Genomic DNA, 18608 nt, shown 5'->3' with positions numbered 1-18608 from the left:
ATTCAACCCATCCAAATGCACAGTGATTAATACTTCCAAGTCTAAACACCCTTACAAATCCACTTACACATTACACGGGCAGACACTAGCAACCGTAAGTGATGCAAAATACCTTGGTGTTAGCATCACTTCAGATCTAAACTGGAACAAACACATAAACCAGGTCACTTCAACAGCTAGTCAAACACTTAACTTCATTAAGCGCAATATTCCCTCCAAACAGCAAAATATTAGGGAATTTGCCTACAAAACCCTTGTTAAACCACAACTAGAGTACTGCAGCTTAGTGTGGAGTCCACATACACAGCGCAACATACATAACATCGAGATGGTCCAACGCAGGGCCGCTCGATGGGTCACCAGTGACTACTCAAATTACAGCAGTGTCACACACATGTAAGAACAATTCGGGTGGCGTTCCCTTGCAAACAGAAAGAATGATGCCAGGCTACTGATGTTTTACAAGATTGTCCATGGACTGGTTGCAGTGCCAATGCCATCTTATATTTTACCTCCTACCCGGCTCACTAGACATATGCATTCCCTATCATTTCGGCAAATTCAAACACCCTGTAATTATTACAAGTTCTTCTTCTATCCGGCTACCATCATACTCTGGAATTCTTTGCCGGCTGACATTGCTCAGGCACCTACCCTGGACCAGTTTAGGCAAGGGGTAACCAAGCTGGGGTCAGGACTTTTCCTTGAGTTAACCACGGCTTGTTTTTTAATCTCTTTTAACCTGTACATATTCGACCTTTCATTTAACCTTCACAGTTTTCTACACACTCAAACAAAAATTTTGTCATTGCTTTACTTATCTTCTCAATTCACAACATTATGTATTACTTTATTTCTCCTGTACATTCCTGCTTTTAAACTATTTTGCACTGACGCGCACCTGCATAAAATACTCACAAGGGTGTCCTGCAGTATTTATAGATAGATAGATACGGGAAAATTGGAACTTGCTATTAAAAGAAAAATGGGAGTTAACTTTTATCTGGGAAGAAGATAGAAATCATTGCTCCGGCTTTTATACAATAATTAAAAAAAAAAAAACAACCGTCTGAATTTTCGCTTATTTCAATGTTCCGTCATTTTTATCTAGCACTCTTATTCACTCGTGGGCAGAATTTTCGGAGTAATCAAAGGGATACTCAGTGTGTTTGAGCTTATCGCATTTTGTATCATTCTTACAGACACCGCTTTCTCCCGCGGCAGCTACAAACATTATAAACTGATTATTTTCGTTGTATCTGGTGTTATTTGATGTCGTCTTAGCTTAAATTTATCTTGAAAGGTTCGAAAGTTAGATTATTCAGTTAGGTTATGGGTGTATAAAGTTATTTTGAACAGAACGGGATCTTTCATGAAATTGAATAGGTTTTCGGATAGACAACGACCAGGTCAGAGATGGCCTTTTTCAACCAGGCTGGTTTGTTTGAACCAGGCTAGTTCAAGTGACCCATAATAAGACATGTATACATATAGCCTTACTCATCTGGCTTATCAGGATGACTTTTTTTATGACCTAATATTTTAATATTATATAATAAACAGTGCTCCAGCTAGGATTAAAAAAGAGCAGGGGGCTTGCACTGAAAAGGGCACTTCTGGTGGGGGGTGGGGGGGTCGGTCCGGGACTGTGCTCCCCCAGGAAAAAAATATAACTGGTCCATGCATACAGTGCATTTTAACATACTTTAGGCATGGAATTTGCACTTTAGGTATGGACTTTTAATAGGCTATGTCTGTCATCTCTAATGCACCTATTTATTAACTAAAAATTCTGCTGTTTGTATTTTACTTGGCACTGATTTTCAACTTGTAACACAGGGCCCTCGATCAGCCGTTTTTACCGCCGAATATCGGCTGCTTCCCCCGCCAAAATAGTATCTTTTTTTCCCCCTCCAGAGTCTGAAATTCCCCCTTGAAACAGGGCATTCGGTTGACCCGATGTCCCGGGTTTTTGACCCGTGAAAATCGAGAAAAACTCGTATTTGTCCCGCACAAAATATGCCCCATGCGTCAGGTTGAATCGCGGAAATTTTCTTTGATGCGTCTCGAGTTCGAAAGTTCTGCCCCTTGTCAATCAAAATCCCAGTCAGTTTCAATATTGTTCGCCGTCATAAGCGGAAGTATGCCAGTAGGCGGAGCGTCATATGTTAATTAGCTGCTAACAGATGTCAATCACGCCACGCGCCGATTGACATGTGGTCATCTCGCGGTTTGTATTCAGTACAATATTCCCTATTATTAGCAACGGTGTTTATTGATCAATATGTAAGTTTATTAATTTAGATAATCGTCTTTGCACCACTTGTTAATCAGCGATAAAATCAATATTTTGTTTTCTTGATACGATTACGTGAGCCTGTCAACCGTTACGGTCTATAGAAAATTTATTATCATTGCCGAGACTTTGTTTTGAATAGGTATGGTGAAAAAAGGGAAATTTAAAACAGGTATTTCATCAAGAATTTTAAATGTTTACTTCGTTTTCCATATTTGTCACCCGTTTTCGCGACCGTGATTTTCGGACATTTTTATCATTTCTTACAAGATTTTTCTAGTACAATCTAAATAAAAAGCTATTGAAAAGTCTGCATTTAAGAAAAATATGATCATTGTTGCAAAAGCAGCTCTTATTTTGAAGCATTTTTAGATAATAAAACCATGCAAAGGCACCAAACCCCACCCACTTTTAGACAACTAAAATACAAATTGAGTAAAAAAATCTGTAATGATAAATGTACTTGTTTTAGATAAAGTTTGTGGAAATTGCATTAATAACAGTATAGCTTGACCCCTGAAAAGCTGATCTTGACATGATATTAATGCAGTTACCAGTAGTATGTTGAAAAAAAGAAACAGTTTTAGTGTAATGAAAGTTATACATGTTATAGTTCTTACATAGTATGTTATTGTTCGAAGGCAATGAAAATTCCTCCTTTTGGCTAAAACGACGCGAAAATTCCCCCGCCTGAGGGCTGCGGACCCCTTCCCCCAAAGTAGAGTGAGGGCCCTGTAACATTTCTTTGTAATTGCATACTGAATAACAATATCTATGTGTTTAGGCCTATTTTACTTGTTACAATTTCAGTACACATCTTCTCCATGTAGGCTACTTGATATTTATAAATTTATACGTGCAACATATTATATACAGAAAATAAAGTTTAAACTTCCACTTAAATAAATGAAATCAGGCAAAGTTTTTAACTTACAACAGTCTAAAAGCAAGTTTAGCACTTGTAATAGACATATTCCGGGTATCCAAAATTTTATATCCGGATATGGTTACACTTTTTTCTAAAAGTCGTCGAATGTCCAGTTTAAACAATATTTTTGAAAAATTATTATGATGCAAAGACAGATTAACAGCATTTTACAGTACCCTGTCATTACATCTTAGTAAACTAATTTCAAAGAAATCTTCATGAAAAATCGGCAATTTCACAAAGCAGACGACAACCTACTTTCGATTTCAAAAACTTGTAAAACAATAAAATCAAAATATTTTCCTATTTGTTTGTGATCGATTTTTATTAATTAGATTTAAATGTCTGTTGTCTGGACTTAAGTTTCAGTTGTGTATAAAGGGGTATTTACGACTATATTACCGAAAACGAAAGTACACTTTGACAGGTGGCGCGAAATGATAATGATTTCAGACTGGTTTGCAAACTGTTTTAACACTAAGGTTTAGTGATTTTAATGCTAGTGGAGCAGTCTAAAATATCATGGTCTGCACGATTACAGCAGGTTTAATTGATTGCTAATTATGTCAATGCCCCCCCCCCCCCCCCCGGGCGTGTATCACTCGATAAAAAGGGGGCAATAAAGCAGTGTATTATAATCACTGAGGCAAAAAGGGAAGTTTGGCTAAAAAAAGAAATGAATGGTTGTAAAACGGGCAGGGTGCCTGGCGGGGCAACAGGGCGGAACGAATTTCGGAACGGGCGATGCGCCCTGCTGTAAATAGCTAGCTGGAGCACTGATAAAATAGTTGTCATCCCTCTGGACAAGCTTACTGTCGCTGAGTGGCTGCTTTTTAATTTCTGACATTTGAGGCCACCGCGACCAGCCAAAAGGTGTCAAAAACTTGGGGGATTTTCCAAGCAAAATCTGCTCACTACTCGAAAAGATAAATGAAAATAGTTAAACACCATTAGCATGTCCACAAAGAAAGGACCCTTTTCTCGCGATCTGCACCAATTATATTCTTAAATTACTCAGTATTACCTGCCATAAATCACCAACTACATCGCAATATTGACCTTGTTTTTCAGCTATGATATTTTATGATGCGTTGTTTTGATCCTTATTGACCAATCAGAAGTCGTGCACTTACAGCATTTATAGTCCAGTAAAAATATGAAATTTAGGGGAAAAAATTTGCACAGAAGTGATATTTGGCATGTGTGATGTACCGTATTTTCCCGAATTAAGGCCTCCCCTCTAATTAACGCCCCCCACCCGTTTTGGAGGGGAAAAAAGTCAACAAGAACGAAAAAAAAATCACCTACCTCATTTTTATAAGTCCACATAATAAGTAATTTTCAGTAAGTATCCAATGTATTAAGAATTAAACACACTTTTAAACAGTCCATATACCGTAAATCCAAAACGTTTATACTAAGTACGGTACGTATCCAATCATCAAATAGAAAATTAAACGGTAAATCCATTTTTGATTTGTTTTTGCACCACCCGCGCACAAGCTTCCTGTCGACTTTAAACAAATTTGAGGCAAAGTGTTAACCTTTTCTTCGGCAGTTTTAGTAACTTAATTTAAAAGCCGACACATAAGCAGCGTGTCAAACCACTGACATTGTGTATTGCTACCCGCATGTACTAAGGAAAATATTATCGGAGTACACAGCTGTTTGGGTATGATGGCTTAATGTGTAATGTCGCGAGCGTGTCACGGAATACATGAGGTACCGTATTTAAATGCATAATTTTAAGACACACTGCATTAAATTGGATGCCAAATAATTACGTTTTGGGGGAATTAAACAACACAGAAACACTTTACAGTTGGTTTGAACGATGTTTTTAAGTTTTGTAAAAAATTTCATTTTTTATTTTTTTTACCTCAAATGAACGCCCCCTCTTTGGAAAATGTAACGCCCCCGGGGGCGTTTATTCGGGAAAATACGGTAGGTGCCTTCCAGTAGGGGACTTTGTATTGCATGGCAATACTTCATTCACTAGTTAACACTATAGAAGCCACATTTAGGACTCTAACTTCATGAAACTTGGTCAGAATGTTTATCTTGGTGATTCCAAGGCCAAGTTTAACAGATGGGTGATATAGAGTCATGATGACCCTCTTATTTTGTTTTGATCCTACCCATGGTATATATGTTCAACTGTTAAAGTGCCATTACACATAAGACTCACACTTCCTTGTCTTTACATCACATAGTGGGGGCATCTATGTCCAGTTGATGCATTTCTAGTTTTAAAGGACATGCTGATGTCTCAGAGACAGTGGTGTCAGAGTTGATATGGAGAGAAAGTGTTGTATTTCATTTTTGCCACAAATAAAAGTAAAAAAAAGTAATTATGACATTACTGAATTTGTTGCTTCTAGGTTGTCCAAATGAATGGCAGGCAAGTCTTTGTTGCACCAGTTTGGCTGGCGTTGTGGTGAATATCGAGTAGAGAAAGTTGCAGCTAATTTTGCTGCTAAGTCTACAGTTATGGAAGGCAGTTTTAGAAAACAAGGAAGTTCAGGTATTTACAATTGCTCCTCACTGCGGTATTGTAAGACATAGTGGCTTAAAAAGTTCGACACAGGGTTCACATTTTCAAAAAAACTAAGAGCTGTAGATTTAAGATTTTGCATACTTGTTTATCATCATTAGATAATTATGTTGGCCAAGATCCTTAACTATCAGAATTGCCCATTTATGTTCTTAAAAATTTGACTTTCTTGGTTAAATTTTTTGTTTACGTCCACTTTTCTTGAATACCAGAAGACTATAGATTTGAAACTTTGTACACTTGTTTATTATTAGACTAGTGAACAGGTCAAGAACCAAAACTCTCTCTCTTATTTTGTCAAAATTGATACTTTTCAACACAGATAATTGGCATTCATTAAATTCCAACTAGTGGTTGCAGAGAAACACTCGTGACAAGACTTATACTATAGTATACTAAGGCCAGCATTTTATAATTATCTGGTTTACGTTTCCGACCCTATTTTTTGACAAAACAAAATAAAAATAAAAGTCATTTTCAGTACTTTTATTTTTATTTTACCCGCCGACCGTCCGTAATTGCTGCTGCCAAAAATAAAAGTTTAACTGTATGGTAGAGGTTTTTAATTTAGATCAGTAGACGCATGAAAAATGGCGGCCTGCATAATGTAAATTGTGTGAAATTAAATTGGAAAAATATACAAGTTTACAGACAATAATCTTTGGAATGAGTTGGCAGAGATAACAAGTGTTGTAAAGAAATTGGATCTGAGTAGAAATTACGGCACCTAAAGCTCAACATTAGGAGTAATCACCTACGAAAAAAGGCCTTCACTATCAGTATCAAAGCTGTCCAGATGTTGAAAAATCTGGCGTATCACATGTACAAGATTTGTTGTCTGTATATTATAGGTCACAATAGCCTAAATAGTTTTCCCTATATATTCTATATAAAACTGACCTTTTTCAAAGAGCTACCAAACATAGCTAGACCCATTTCAGAGAACAAATCCTTACCTCATTGTAAAGCGTTATGATAAAACTGATATAAAATGAAGAGAAAAGTAGGGGTCATGTATCTTCTAAGAGAGATTTCTCTGGTCACATTTACTTACTGTAAACTGACATCAAAATCACAATGCTGTGAGCTGTAAGTACTACTCATACTAAAACTGAGCTTGACTTCACCAAATACAACCTGCTCTCCCATATTTCCTACCAAAATGTCAACAATACATCCACAATGAAATTTAAACAAAAACTAGCCTCAATTTAGACCTCTGTTGCCATGCCAAGTGAAAAATTAGTGTTCAAATACCTGGCAGCCATTACGTGACTAGACCAGATGGCTCCCACACTGGTTCCTTTAGTTTAGTTAGGCTTATATTATAATTGGACAACGATCGAATTCATGTGGGACTGTCAGAAAAATACCACAATTGATAAAAAGGAAAGAAACCAAAGAAATGGCAAAATGGAAGAGCAAAAGTGAGTATCAACTTGCTAAACATATTTTTTTTTACTTTGACGTCTTGAGGGTTAGAGAAGAAAAACTAACTATCCCTGTTTCTCATTATATTCTCAGGGTTTCTCATATTCTTGTTTTTTGCCTTCAAGTTGTCAAATAATCTAATATTTGTTATTTTCTAGACAGGAATGGTACAAAACTGATACACTGAAAATTTTAAGTGATTTGAATGCATAGTGATGAAACTATCGGCATTTTACTCAATTTTCAAAAAAATCCTTATTTTTTTCTGGTGGTGTCAGCAAATTTGCCATAAATTATTGATTATGCAATTAATTGTAATATTTCTTGATGTATTTACTACAGAATATATCATTTTATAACACAATGCTAATTTTAATGTTTTAAATTCTACAACTTACCTGTGATGAAAAGTCAAATCTAAATACACGGAAATACGAGAAACTCTTGGTCCATTTCTGCGGGTGAGGGTGGTATCAAATACAGTAACAAAATAATTAAATGAGATATTTTCAGTAATATTTTATGACTCTATCTGAAAGACAAGTGAGTTTTCTACAAAATAACACCCAAATGCTGTTTATGGAATGGTTAATCTGTTACTGGGAATAAAAACAACCCCTTAGGCGCCCGAGAATATGAGAAAACAGGATATACCACAATTTTCAGTAGTTCTGTTCAAAACAAAGTGCAATTTCAATGTAAAATGACATGTCCCTGCAAATGCTTGACAATGATACATGTGATAAAAGATTCAGACTAGTCAAAATAATTGGACCGTCAGATTAACGGTTGTTTGATATTTGTGACGGGCAATCTAATCCAGTGGAGATATTGGCCATATATAAAAGATTATCTCAATATTTCCTAGGATCAAGTTCTAGCCAGGTACTATAACTCAAAAGATAATTATGAAACATGAAACTCCGAGCAATATATTGTCATGTTCACTTAATAAAGTATACTAACAAAATCTGTAAGAAGACCCTTTGAAAGTATGTTTGGGACAAACATTCAGACACTATATGCCACATGTGCCTTTGACACTGAGGAACATATAAGGACATATCCAGTAATGTTCTTTCGGACTCATAACTTATTTCTAAATCCCATCTCCGTGATGGGTCTTATAAATCTCCGATAATGTTGTCTGAACATCGGCCGATAAGGTTGTTATTTTGTACACATTTTAGCTGAACCAAAATTCAGATTGTTTTGGCTTGTCGTACAATATAGGTGGCACTGACAGTCAGCAAAATATAAAACAATATTCAAACCACTGAAACTTAACTAAAGCAATTTAATTTTAAAGCCAGTGGCACTGAGTGTGCATAATATTTATCAATTCATAATTTTTCATTTCTAGTATGACAGTGCCTGTCTTTTAAGACTCCATCTCCAGCCAATCAATATGCATATATGCAGGATGCAGACCTAAAGTAGTCATTGCATATACCCATTTTAAAGCAGTTTTTATTCATGTTTAAATAATAAACATTATGCAGTGGTCTTATGATATGATAATGTCAACTGTGGTATATGTATATTTAATAATGAAAAATGTTTCCACAAGTCTATTTTTACTTCAAAATAGATACATACAAAAACACAAGTAGTGCATATCCTTGGTGACTTTGAAAATGGCATTATTCATACAAGCTACACATAAAGAAAACAACAGTATACTGAGATGATGAGATATAAACCAGTTCTGAATAGGTTATTTGTGGGTGTGTATGCAATTTAAGCTTGCAAGCTTTCGTTTTCTGTGGTTTACAAAAAATAAAAAAATTGTATCCTTTTGGATGTTTTATTTTTATTTATTTGGTCGACTGCTCAAAATTGGGACTTTTATTTTTATTTGTCCCCCCCCCCCCCCGACCCTAATTTTTTTAAAAATCTCCCGTAAACCAGAAAATAAAAAAATGTTGGCCTAACGTTGAATAATCAAAGGGCAGTCATTTGGTAAAAAATAATCTAACTGAAACACAAGGAGAATATGCACATTTCCTCTTGATAGTAAAGCTACTTATAAAGTTTGGCTAAATTCCTACCAGCGGTTGCTTAGAAATACCCGGGCTAGAATGAATAACGTACTAATGATAAATACAAAGAGCAATAACTTGGTGAAAAATCATCAGATCAGAACACGACAATATGTGCAACTCCTCTTGATAATGAAGCTTTCTATGAAGTTTGGCTAAATTCCAACCAACGGTTGCTTAGAAATTGCGGGACTGATGGATGGATGAAGCAGCATAAAGATATATGCTGTATCAAATATCAATCATTTTATGGTGATAATGATATAGTATTGATCATTCCAACAAATACTTAGCTCTGTTGCCTTGGCCATTATGACAAGCATTAAGCAATTTGTCAGTGCATTCGCCTATGGCAAGCCAATTGTCCAATAATTACGTGAACCCTGGTTCACGGTCGAAAAACTAGGATTAACGATCGATAAACTAGGTTTTTCGAACGTAAAACTAAGTTTTTGAAATACTAACCTATATTTTCGAGTGAAAACATCAGATACCGGGCGTAAACCATAGTTTACGCTCGTGAACCCAGGTTTACATTCGATAAACTAGGTTTCTCGATTGAACTATGAATTCCGGTCGTTATCCTATGTTTATGACCGTAAACTTAGGTTTACGAACGTGAACCTACGTTTACGAGCGTGAACTATGGTTTAGGACGTTATCGTATGTTTTCGCTCAAAAAATAGGTTAGTATTTGAAAAACCTGGTTTTATCGAACGTAAACCTAAGTTCACGCTCGTAAACCCAAGTTCACGTTCGTAAACATAGGTTCATGCTCGAAAATATAGGTTCAGGTCCGTAAACTATGGTTCACGGTCGTAAACATAGGTTCATGGCCGTAAACCCATGTTCACGCCCGAAATTCATTGTTGATTCTATAATCCTAATATATCGACCGTAAACCATGGTTTACGTTTGATAAACTAGGTTTCTCGATTGAACTATGAGTTTCAGTCGTTATCCTATGTTTACGATCGTTATCCTATGTTTACGCTCGTAAATCCCGGTTCGTGCTCGTAAACCATAGTTTATGAACGTGAACCTATGTTAACGACCGTGAACTGGGATTTACAATCGTGAACCTACATTAATGAGCGTGGACTATGGTTCACGGCGTTGTCCTATGTTTTCGCTCAAAGATATAGGTTAGTATTCGAAAAACCTAGTTTTACGTTCGAAAAACCTAGTTTATCGATCGTTAATCCTAGTTTTTCGACCGTGAACTAGGGTTCACGTAATTATTGGGCAATTGGCTTGCCATATTGTAACAAATTGATAAACACGGTTTTACGAAGGTAAACTAGTTTACGGCCATAAACCTAGGTTCACGCTCGTAAATATAGGTTCACGACTGTAAACATAGGTTTACGGCCGAAATTGATAGCTGATTTCATAATCCTAGTATATCAATCGTAAACTGTGGTTTACGTTCGATAAACTAGGTTTCTCGATTGAACTATGAATTTCGGTCGTTATCCTATGTTAACGACCGTAAACTTAGGTTTACGAACGTGAACCTACGTTTACGAGTGTGAACTATGGTTTACGATATATCCTATGTTTTTGCTCGAAAAAATAGGTTAGTATTTGAAAAACCTGGTTTTACGTTTGAAAATCCAGGTTTATCGAACGTAAACCAAAGTTCATGCTTGTAAACCCAAGTTCACATTCGTAAACATAGGTTCACGCTCGAAAATATAGGTTCAGGTCCGTAAACTATGGTTCACGGTCGTAAACATAGGTTCATGGCCGTAAACCCATGTTCACGCCCGAAATTCATTGTTGATTCTATAATCCTAATATATATCGACCGTAAACCATGTTTTACGTTTGATAAACTAGGTTTCTCGATTGAACTATGAGTTTCGGTCGTTATCCTACGTTTACGATCGTTTTCCTATGTTTACGCTCGTAAACCCCAGTTTACAACCGTGAACTGGGGTTTACAATCGTGAACCTAAATTTACGAGCGTGAACTATGGTTCACGGCTTTTCCGATGTTTTCGCTCGAAAATATAGGTTAGTATTCGAAAAACCTAGTTATACGTTCGAAAAACCTAGTTTATCGATCGTTAATTCTAGTTTTTCGACCGTGAACTAGGGTTCACGTAATTATTGGACAATTGGCTTGCCATATTCGCCTGCATTAGTGCGTGCATACATCCAAATTTGTTCAGACAATACCTACAACAGGTATAGAACTGTCATGTTTATATTTTGCATGAATATTTACCTCAGTGAGAAGGATACAAGTGGTCAACTATTATGCCAGATCTTGTCTAGGCCATAACTTTAAAATGAATGGAGCAGTCTTATTTTTATTTGACACAAATATTTGCATCAATGAGACTGAGTGTTGCACACATACTCCAGCTCCCTGCTCAATTTAAGTCACAGTGTCATAGGCTTTTCAAGCCAGCTGGTTGGAACGCGTCCAGAAGTCGTAACGCGCATACCTACTTCTGATTCTAAGCACCCTTATTTTGAACATGAATGAGCGCATATATGTGATGGAGGTGCTCGCAGATCTGTTGTCCAATTGTCTTGCATTTTGCTTTTTTACCTGTAAACAACTTGATTGGGAGGTTGATCATGATCAGCAGATGACTTCTATTCATGTTGAGGTTAGTAGGTCAAAGATCAAGGTCACAATGTCCAGGAACAATTAAACAGTTTCGGGATGATAAGTCAAGAACTCTTGGACCTAGGATCATAAAAGTTGATATGGAGGTTGTTCATGACCAACAGATAACCCTTAATAATTTTGAGGTCAGTAGGCCAAAAGTCAAGGTCACAGTGACCCTGAACAGTTAAACAGTTTCTGAATGATAACTCCAGAACGTTTGAGTCTAGGATCATGAAAATTGATAGGGAGGTTTGTCATGACCAGCAGATGATCCTATTAATTTTGAGGTCAGTAGGTCAAAAGTCAAGGTAATGGTGACCTGGAACAGTTAAACGGTTTCCAAACGATAACTTGAGAACGCTTGGGCCTAGGGTAATGAAACTTGATAGGGAGGTTAAACATCAGCAGATGACTTCTATTGATGTTGGGTTCAGTAGGTCAAAGGTCAAGGTCACTGTGACCCGTAACAGTTAAACGGTTTCGGGATGATAACTCAAGAACTCCTTGGTCTAGGATCATGAAAGTTGATAGGGAGGTTGATCATGACCAGCAGATGACCCTTATTGATTTTGAGGTCATTAGACCAAAAGTCAAGGTCACAGTGACCCGGAACAGTTGAACCATTTCTGGACAATAAATGGAGAAGGCTTTGGCCTAGGATTACGAAAGTTGATAGGGAGGTTCATGATGGCCACAGATGACCTCTGTTTTTTAACGGTCAATATTGTCAAAGGTCCCAAAGGGCACATTTACCCAAACAGTAAAACTTTGTGTACAGTGACCAATAATTTCGTTCCTTGTGCAATACTGAATGCACAAGGGGGCAATTTCGTGTTCTACAGCCTTGTAGCTCACATGTCACAAGTGAAAGGTGAGCTTTTGTATTGCGCACGTCCGTCTCATCCACCGTAAACTTTGCTTGTGGCCCTCTAAGTCACATTTTTCATGGATCTTTATGAAAATTGGTCGATGTTCATCTTAATGATATCTAGGTCAAGTTCGAAACTGGTCACATGCCTTCAAAACTAGGTCAGTAGTCAAATAATGAAAAAACCTTGTGACCTCTCTAGAGGCCATATTTACATGGTCTGTATGAAAGTTGTCTGAATGTCATCTTGATGATATCTAGGGCCAGGTTTTGAAACTGGTCAACTGCGTCAAACTAGGACAGTAGTCTAAAAATAGAAAAACTTGTGCCTCTTAGAGGCCATACTTTTGAATGGATCTTCATGAAAATTGGTCAGAATGTTCACCTTGATGATATCTAGGTCAAGTTCAAAACTGGTCACTTGCCTTCAAAACTAGGTCATTAGTCAAATAATAGAAAAACTTGTGACTCTCTAGAGCCATATTTTTCAATGGATCTTCATGAAATTGGTCAAATTTTTATCTTGATGAATCTAGGTCAAGTTCAAAACTGGTCCCCATGAGCTCAAAAACTAGGTCACTATGTCAAATAATAGAAAAAACGACGTCATACTCAGTTCCAAACTGGGTCATGTGGGGACAGGTGAGCGATTCAGGACCATCATGGTCCTCTTGTTTTTACACAAGGAAACTATCAAGCTGTCCATCAAAAGCTGGAATGTCACCAGATGTGCTGTCATGTATGATGCTTAACCCACTACTACAAAAACAAACTAGTCCTTTATAGGAAATCTTTTATGTGGATGTTTTCCATGATAACGATCATATTTGTGTTGTGATAATTTCTTAAACATCACCATGCAACTTTTGTAGATACTGAACCACCACCAAAGAAGAGGAGAACTGAGGATGATGGTGAGGGGGAGGAGCTGTGGGATGACAGTATGGAATTCACTCAGGCTGACCTTGATGACATTGAGATGCAAGCTTCGCAGGTACATTATAGTGCTGTTGAAGAAAGAAATCATATCTTCGTTTTTAATTCATTTTATGTCGTTATATACTAATTGCCAGACTGTTTCGAATTTTTTCTTAAAATAGGGGAGGGGTGGTTTATTTTTTATTTCTGATAATTTGTAGTATCCTGTATGAAAACACAAACAATTAAATTTTAAAAAATGTACATTGGAGTTTTTTCTCACTTAAAGAAATTGATAATAAATCAGCAAGAAAACTTATTGAAGTACAAGTGAGTTAAAACAAAATGCATGAAAAAATTGAGTGTGGGATGATAATAGCAGTTAATTTACAACTGCTTTTCTTATATACATTCTATTGGTAGGATTTGATTGAAACTTTATAGGAACGGTCAGTACCAAGCCATGTTAATCAGTAGATTTATTATGTCTCCCACCACTGTGGTGTGGGAGACTATTGATTTACTTTTGTCTGTGTGTCTCTCAGTGTATCCTTGTGTCTGTCACAAATCTTGTCTGCACTCTAAGTTGAACATTTCTCATTTTGAACAAAATGTGTTTGACCATAAGTCCTCGGCCAAGTTCGATAACTACCCAAATCGGCCCAGGCACTTTGGAATTATGGCCCAAATCGGCCTTTTTACTCTTGTCCGCGGTCAACAGTTCTCATCTGATCTTCACCAAACTTGAACCAAATGTTTTTGAACCAAACTCTGGCCAGTTCATTAACTACCAAATCGCCAAAGGACTTCAGAATTATAGACCTTGAATTACCCAAAATCAGCCTTTTTTACTTCAAGGTATATTTGTATGAGTAAACATATATAAGACTGACTTACTATTTAGATGATTAGGCAGTTGAGAGAGACATGCGCTTTTCTCAAAAGCAGTTCTAGTTTTTAACCGAGTTATGGCCCTTTAATTTTTATATTATAAAAATCTATGTAGAGATTCTTTTCCTGCATAAAAAGTAGGGATTTCACACAACCAGACCAAAGTTATGGCCCTTTACTGTGCAAAAATATGTCCGTCCATACGTATGATTAATGTTTTGCATCTCAAAAAGTATTTGTCATCCAGCTTGTAAAGTTGTGCATCTGATGTTTTTATAGGGATTTCACACAGTCAGACCAGAGTTATGGCCCTTGATAGTTAAAAATATGCATAAAAAGGGCCTAAAAGTATTTTGTTTCTCTCATATCTCAAAAATAATATAAAACTTACTTGTCCTAGTGTCATGAGACTTAATAGGAATATTATTCAGCATGTGAAGTTGTGCACCTGGGGACTTGTTTTAGAATTTTGTTTGTCAGACCAGTGTTATGCTTGATTTAGTCAAAATATGCATAAAGGACATACAAGTTTATATTGCATGTATCTCAAAAAATATTTGACCTAGAGTCATAAAACAGTAGTGGATTGCTACATATGATGTGTAAGTTTACACCTGACGTCTGTTTGTGATTTCACTCAGTCAGACTAAAGTTATTGCCCTTGACTTAGTGAAAAATATACATAGAGTGTTTAAAACTGCTGACGTGATTTTAAAATAATTTTACACAAATGGTCCTTGTGTGACCCTCTACCAAGATTGTTCAAGTTTTTCCGATTTGTCAAAAAACATGGCCACCAAGGTCAGGGGTCATTTTTCCCTATATGTGTTTCATGGTGGAAAATTTAAAAATCTTCTTGTATGAAACTGCTGGCTCGATTTTAAAATAATTTCACATAAATGGTCCTTGTGTGACCCTCTACCAAGATTGTTTAAATTATGTGTATATTGCAAACTTTAAAAATGTACATGTCAGAAACAGCAGGCCCAATTTTAAAATCGTTGTCAGAAACTGCTGGCACTTTACAAAGATTGTACAAAAAATATTCTGTACATTTTCCTTGCATAATTATTTTCCAAAACTGTTAAATAAGTGTGTATTTCAGTTGAGCGACCTAGGGCCATCATGGCCCTCTTGTAAAATAATTTCACACAAATGGTCCTTGTGTGACCCTTTACCAGGAATGTTCAAATTTTTTTGATTTGTCAAAAAACATGGCTGCCAGGGGGCGTGGTCACTTTTCCCTATATGTATATGGTGGAATCTTTAAAAATCTTCTTGTAGGAAACTGCTGGCCCGATTTTAAAATAATTTCTCAGAAATGCAGCGGTCATGCTGTTGATCGCCACTTGAGCCATTTGCGACAAAAAATTAAATGTGGCTCCAAAATTTTCTAATTGGCGAAAATGGCCCGAAGCTATATCTGTCTGCAAAACTACGAATATTGCCAGTTTTACGAACCAAAAGGTGTGAAAAATCGATAATCTGTGTAGACACAGCATCCGTTATTGAAAGGGAGGGAGCCAATATGCATTTTTTTTATTTGATCAGGCAGTTAATTGGCGATAATTAGATTATTGAATAACAAACTGGATAAATTATAATCATCATTTTGTGCACCTGATACGATTTTATGAGCAGTTGGCCGTTGGACAAATTTTCTATGATTGCCGAGGGTTAGTTTGGGCAAAAACAAATAAAAATGCTTTAGACAAGCAGAAATTGTAAATATTGAATAGCTATGATGATAGAAAAGCAATAAAACATAGGTATTTTATCAAATATTTAATTCCAACTTACATTTTCCGAATTTGTCGCCCATTTTCGCGACAGTGATTTTCGGATATTTCTGTCATTTCTGACGAGATAGTTTAGTGCAATCTTAATAAAAAGCCAATAAAAACTTTATTAAAAAGTCTACATTTAAGAAAAATATGACACTGTTGCAAAAGGAGCTCTTATTTTGAAGTATTTTTCGAGAATAAAACATGCGAAGGCATCGAATCCCACCCACTTACAGGCAATGTGCAAAATAAGACACTGCTTTTTTTAAACAATTTTTTTTCTTTTTTGACATCTTTATTTTAAATGTGATTTTCAGAATTTTTTTATTAAATGGCAGATGTTTATAAAAATGATAATTTTAGAAATTAACACAAATTGATTTTCTAAATAGCTTTTTAAAGGGTTACTAAGAAATATGTTATAACTACATTAATTTCTTGAGTAGTACTTTGGTACATATAATGTAGTCCTACAAGAACGTCAATGCTATGCACTTCGCCGTTGTTGGCCTCATAATTTTATCTTCGGAAAAAGCAGTGGCTCAGAGAAAAAAATTACCAGTGTGACCCCTGAAATGGTCCTTGTGTGACTCTCTACCAAGAATGTTCAAATTATTCTGAAATGTCAGAAAACATGGTTGCCAGGATGTCAGAAACTGCTGGCCCTTAACAAAGATTGTACAAATATACTGTTTCATTATAATTTTACAGACATTTTCCTTGCATACTTATCTTCCAAAACTGTTCAAGCAAGCCGTGTATCTCAGGTGAGTGACCTAGGGCCTGATGGCCCTCTTGTTATTAAAAAACAACTATGTTGTAAACTATATTGACTGTCTGCAAAACAAACTTAACGTTGAAAATGTGACATTTTTTTCAGGCCATTACACATCCAAAACCAGAAGCCAAAGCTTCAGCATCAGATCAAGTTGGAAGTGCACAATCTGCAAGTGCACCATACCAGACCCAGGGAACTTTCCTCAAACCTCAGCTGTCTCGTTCAACCTCGTCTTCAGCAGCATCCAGTATGAACGGTGGAAATCGCTCAGTTCACAGTGGCTCAGGACATTCTCTACATAACAGCTCACACGGATCATCACGGAGCAATAGCCTTTCCCACTCAAGTCACTCCTCCTACCCAGGATCACTGAGTGGATACTCCAGTACTAGCTCATCTAGTGTGAAATCAGGTATGCAGTATTAGCTAATATGTTGTTAATGGTGGATTTGTGCCTCTAATTGTTGTATCGGTGCTTGCACTTTAAAAACCGGCGTATTTTCAAATACCAAAATATTGAAAATATGGATGTCATATATTTTGCTTTTTAGTAAAAACATTGACGTCGGTAAATACTTATACTTCTGACATAGCAGCTTTGTTACTATTTGTTACAGTTTCTGAATGAAAATAATCCGATGCTAACAGATAATTATCCATTAAAAAGTTTTGTCTGGCCTAACAAATGAATACACCTATGATTTAATCGGCCAACAGGTATGAATAACTTACACAATACGTGATAAACACTGCATTGTGTTATAAAGACCGGTCATATTAATTAGTAGAACTGACGTGACAAGAAGTGAGGCTTTTAAAGTTTTGATTTGTCCAGGGTTTTAAAAATCAGTACAACTTGCATTGTTTTAAGGATGTACAGGCGTTTTTTTCAGGATATCTGCCATTTTAAAAAATGTTTCTTCGAATATTGCTTTCTAACAAAAGTTTTGCCAAAAATTAATGCTAAATAATTAAAATATGGCTAATAATGTACCATTTAACCAAATATATTCTACTTTTTGCGAAAAAAAAAAATTCACCCTTATTTTTGGCTGGCATTTGCCTAAAATTGCCGTAAGATTTACAATGGGGTAGGGGTAGGTAATTTCAAGTATCTATTAAAGTAGATCAGGTTTGGTTTTGATATTTTCCTGACTGATACATATAATGATAAGCTATAATTGAAATAAAAGTTTTCAAGATAGCTCTTTATATTATCTAGAAAATATAAATTAAAACAAAAAGAAAAAAAAATACCAAAATTCACCAGTTTTTAACAGTTTTTTCTTTCCATTTTGAAGCATTTTTGTATATCATTAAAGCTGCAAAATATTTTGAAAATCTTAACGTCAGAATTTTTTTTGTAGATCTAAATACGTTTTTTCCATTGAAAATAAAGTGGGTGGGGTAATTATGTCAACATGTAAAAATGAAAGAGATTTGTTAGTGACATTTATGCTTATATAATACTGACATCACCATATATTCATAG

The 18608-nt window shown here is 36.1% G+C and overlaps 1 protein-coding gene across 3 annotated transcripts in view; it reads left to right on the top strand.

Moving 5' to 3' along the window:
- Window positions 1-1182: 1182 nt before the first annotated feature.
- The window catches only part of LOC123551455 (uncharacterized), a 99281-nt gene continuing 81855 nt past the window's right edge, over window positions 1183-18608 (top strand). For all 3 annotated transcript variants that reach the window (XM_045340402.2, XM_045340403.2, XM_045340401.2), the window contains exons 1-4: window positions 1183-1303; window positions 5606-5748; window positions 13618-13739; window positions 17219-17528. In XM_045340402.2, the coding sequence (XP_045196337.2) occupies window positions 5619-5748; window positions 13618-13739; window positions 17219-17528 (562 nt within the window). In that variant the 5' untranslated portion in view covers window positions 1183-1303; window positions 5606-5618. The remainder of the gene's footprint in view (window positions 1304-5605; window positions 5749-13617; window positions 13740-17218; window positions 17529-18608) is intronic.

This window comes from Mercenaria mercenaria, chromosome 4 (genome assembly GCF_021730395.1).
Source record: "Mercenaria mercenaria strain notata chromosome 4, MADL_Memer_1, whole genome shotgun sequence".
Taxonomy (NCBI): domain Eukaryota; kingdom Metazoa; phylum Mollusca; class Bivalvia; order Venerida; family Veneridae; genus Mercenaria; species Mercenaria mercenaria.
Note: the sequence above shows the minus strand (reverse complement) of the source record. Positions and strands in the feature narration are given on the sequence as shown.